The 4,252-nt window shown below is 38.2% G+C and overlaps 1 protein-coding gene across 1 annotated transcript in view; it reads right to left on the minus strand.

Moving 5' to 3' along the window:
* Nucleotides 1-511: 511 nt before the first annotated feature.
* Nucleotides 512-4,252, minus strand: part of LOC102860227 (DNA-directed RNA polymerase I subunit RPA49-like) — an 18,112-nt gene continuing 14,371 nt past the window's right edge. Inside the window, exon 2 of the mRNA XM_006888483.1 lies at nt 512-1,769. Coding sequence (XP_006888545.1) covers nt 512-1,769 — 1,258 coding nt within the window. The remainder of the gene's footprint in view (nt 1,770-4,252) is intronic.

A 4,252-nucleotide genomic window follows, 5' to 3' on the forward strand; every position in this document is an offset into this window, starting at 1 on the left:
ATATTTTCTATATAAATATTTTAAACATTTAAAGTCTAACTCTATCTAACTTATTCTCACATAATCTGAAGATTCATCTCTCATCTCTGTTTGCCGTACTATTGTGGTCTGTGTGTTTCTATGATGCTTGACACTATGTTATTGGTATTTCGAATATCATCGGGTCAAACATGGTGGGTAGGTTTCAGAAGAGCTTTCAGAGTAAAGTAAGACTCTAAAAATAAAGTATAAAATTTTTGGATATAGTGCCAAGAGATAGAATATTTTGGTTGGAAAACATGTAAATAATTGGGGGTAGGGCTGCATTTTCTTTTTTCTTTTTTTTTTTTTTCCCATTCTGGCCATCATTGTATTTCCATTTAAAACAGAAAGCGTGTGCCAAATGCTGGCTTCTGGCTTCAAACCACCAAAGCAAGGCTCCTTTTTACCTCTCTTTAAAGAAAAAAGAGGCAATAAAGTGGAAGTAGTGGCTATGACCTGGTGGCCAAAATGCTCTGTGGAAAGCAGATGGCTACTTGACTCTTCTCCTCTTTGACTGGTGTTCCGAAGTCTGTGCTGGCGGCAGTGGGATGGACAGGGTGCCCAGTCTGTGATCCTCGTCGCCGCCATCTGCTGCAGACACCCTTATTTTCGAGATCTTCAGCCGTAGAGCTTTTGCTATCTCAATTATCCTTTTCTCACTGAGTTTCAGGTCCCTTTGTAACATCGTCAGGTCAACCTGGAAATTACTTATATGCAAGGCAAGTATGATCGCATATGCTGTAATCTTTGCCTTCATTGAATCCGATATTAAGTTTCGTAAGCTGCCATTGTTGTAAGTTAAGCAGGTGAAATGCTTCAGGAGTTTCATGTTGATGATATGCGGAATTCCAGGTCCCAAGGCACTTTTCCGCTTAATCACTTTTTGAGCTCGAAATCTGATAAGTGTGTCCAGGAACCAGATGCATCGGGCCTGGTGGTCTCGGCTCTCCACATCTGACGGCAAGGATTTCAGTGCTTTAGTGACAAAGGAGCAGTGGCTGTTCTCTTTAATCATATTCAGAATTTCCTCTGATGTGACATTTCTAAAAGCTTCAGATGGGTTTTTAAGAGCTTCATACTCCACGGGGGAAAGAAGATCTTCAAATTTATACACGTCTTCAAGCTTGGCTGCATCAGCATAGCAGGGAGGAAGGTAGAGGGAATCATCTTGCAAGTCATCGTGGATGGCATCGTTGACCAGAGCGGTCACCCCCTTTGTATCAATGATATTCTCGGCAGCTTTAGTCACTGCAAGATTCAAAGACTCATTGCCAACTTTGTTCATTCTTCTGGAGTTCAGAGCTCGCTTCTGCTTGGTGGTACCGAAGGCTTCAATGCAAGAGTCCAACTTTTCTCTGTAAGTTTTGGCTTGACTCTGTGATGGCAGTTCAATGTCAATGGATTCATCTGAAAATAGTGGCTGCATATTGAACAATTCGGCATCATATACTTCCATTTGGCCAGAGGTCTTGTTCAAAACTCCCACAAAGTGCCTGCACAAAGTGTTGCATTTGAGGGCTCCAGTCCCAAAATTGTTCCCCACATAGGAAAGTCTGTCTGTTTCAGCTGCCACGATCCGATGATTCTTCTTCCTGGGGTTGGTGGAGTCTTTATTCTTGTACAAGGTAAAGCGCATGTTGCCTGGGTTCTGCAGCTTCCCGTTGGAGAACTGCACCAATACAGCTTTCTGGCTCTCATCAGGCTCCCCACAGTACTGCCACCTCGCAGCCTGCAAAGTCTTTGCAGGGCTGCATTTTCAAAAATAGACAACCTTAATAATATAGATGAAGTGAAGCTTTCACCAGTAAAGAAACTTTATTTTATAATGTGTCAAGACTCAAAATAATAACATTGAAATGGGAAATGTGCTAAGTATGAATCAAAGAATATTGACACTTTAACAAAAAATGAAATAGAACACACAAATATCAGTATCTGAGGCATTAGGGAATTAAGATGGACTGATATTGGCTATTTTATCTCATAATATACAATGCTGGGATTTAGGAAGTATGCGAAATAGAGTTTCATAATCCTTGCCCTATCAACCCTAAATCAGGCTGTTTAAATCCACCATTTGCTTCAAAGGAGGAGGAGGGACACTCTACTCTCATGCAATTTGTGGCTTCTGAAAACCTACTGGAGGGTCAGCTGTGATAAATAAATAAACAATAATAAAACAGAAGATAAAGATCAAGAAGTAGAGAGTCACCATAGAATTTTATTTTAAAATAACATGCACTTAAAATCCAGAGGTAATAAATTTATAGGAAGAGACAACCATAGAAATTTAAGGTGGCATTTGTCCTCACATATCTGTAGAGAAAGAATGGGCACTACATGCTACATATCAATGGAATTAAGTACAGGATGTGTTTATTTGTACACTTGGGAAAAAATGTCATTTTTGAAAGATAAAAGATTTGAGAACCATTTATTGGCACATTTAAAGGAAGAAAGATAATTCAGATCAAAAGATTATATTACAAAAGAATGAAAAGTGAAAGTATTTGTTCTATCTTATAAGACTCAAAAAAAAGAAAGTTACATACAGATAGCACACAAATTTTGAAATAAAAATACAACATTTGACTGATAATAAAATTTACTAGTTAATTAGTTAAGACTTTTCCTTCAGTAATAACAAAGGCAACTGATTAGTCTTTTAAGCTCTAGGAAAGAAATTGTTCCTGAAATCTCTTCAGAATTTAGCAGAGTAACTGATAGGTTGTTGGCACTAAGTAAATGCTTGCTACATTGATAACTTGAATCTATGTATAATTGTATGTGCACATGAATATGTAAAGTGAGAACTTTAAGTAAAAACATCTTCACTCTTGCTGTATATTACCATGTTGTTAGCTGACAGAGATGGCCATAATTCAAAGCATTCCCAAGTACCAGAATAGAACTACTCTGTAGGAATTTTCTTATGTGTAATCTTTGCAAAAGCAATTCACCCCACAGAGCCTCTGTTGTTGTTAGGTGCTCTCAACTCATGTACAGCTAATATTGTTATTGTTGTTGTATGCTGTTAAGTCAGCTCTGACTCATAGTGACACTATATACAACAGTTTTGAACCCTGATCTATCTTGAGCCAATTTTGTTGCCTATGACCCCAGTCACTGAGTCAATCTATCCCACCCAAGGTTTTCCTGTCTAAAGCTGTCCCTCCACCCTTCCGAGCATGATGTACTTCTTCAAAGACTAGTCCTCCTGGAAACATGCCCAAAGTATGTGAGATGGAGTTTTATAACCCTTGCTTCCAAGGAGCATCCTGGTTTTACCTTCTCCGGGAAAGACCTTTTTGTTTCTTTAGCATTCCATGGTATATTCAATACACTTCTCCAGCACCACAACTCAAAGGCATTGACTCTTCTTCTATTACCCTTAGTAATTTTCCAGCTCTCTGATGCACAAGTAATTGCAAAAACAATAGCCTGAATCAGGCAAACCTTAATCTCTAGACTGACAATATTGCTCTTAAGTACTCTGGAGAGGACTCTTCTTCATAGAGTTCATTTTTAAAATAATTTATCAGCACACAAATTGAATAGATATGGAGAAAGTATACAACCTTTATACATCTTTCTTAATTTTGAATCACATTGTATCCCCTTGCTGTGCACAACAGCTTCTTGGTTTAGGTATAGGTTTCATATCGGCACAATTAAGTGTTCTGGGACTCTCATTCTTCTCAATGTTTGCTATAACTTGTTATGATCCACACAATCAAATGGCTTTTCATACTCCATAAAGCACAAATAGATAATCCTCCGATATTCTCTTCTTTCATCCAGGATTCATCTGACATAAGTGATGATATCCCTAATACCTTGACCTCTTCTAAAACTAACTTTAAATTTTGACACTTCTCTATGTACTATTCTACCTGTTTTTTTTTAAATTATTTTCAGGAGTATTTTGCTTGTATGTGACATTAATGATATTGCTTGATAATTTCCACATTTTCTTGGATGATTTTACTTGAGAATGGGAAGAAATAACTTTCTTTTTCAGTCAGTCAACCAGGCAGCTGTCAAAGAAGTTTCCAGACATATATTGGTGAGCATGGCTGTTATTGTTTTTGTTTTGTGCTGTCTAGTCACTTGCGACTCACAGCAACCCTATGTACAACAGCAAACTCTGCTCTATCCTGTGCCAATCGCAATGTCTCTGGCACTCCCATCCCGATTATCCCAGTCACTGAATCAATCCACCTCATAGAGG

Source organism: Elephantulus edwardii, unplaced genomic scaffold (assembly GCF_000299155.1).
Source record: "Elephantulus edwardii isolate Elephantulus edwardi_28Jun2011 unplaced genomic scaffold, EleEdw1.0 scaffold00067, whole genome shotgun sequence".
NCBI classification, from domain to species: Eukaryota; Metazoa; Chordata; class Mammalia; order Macroscelidea; family Macroscelididae; genus Elephantulus; species Elephantulus edwardii.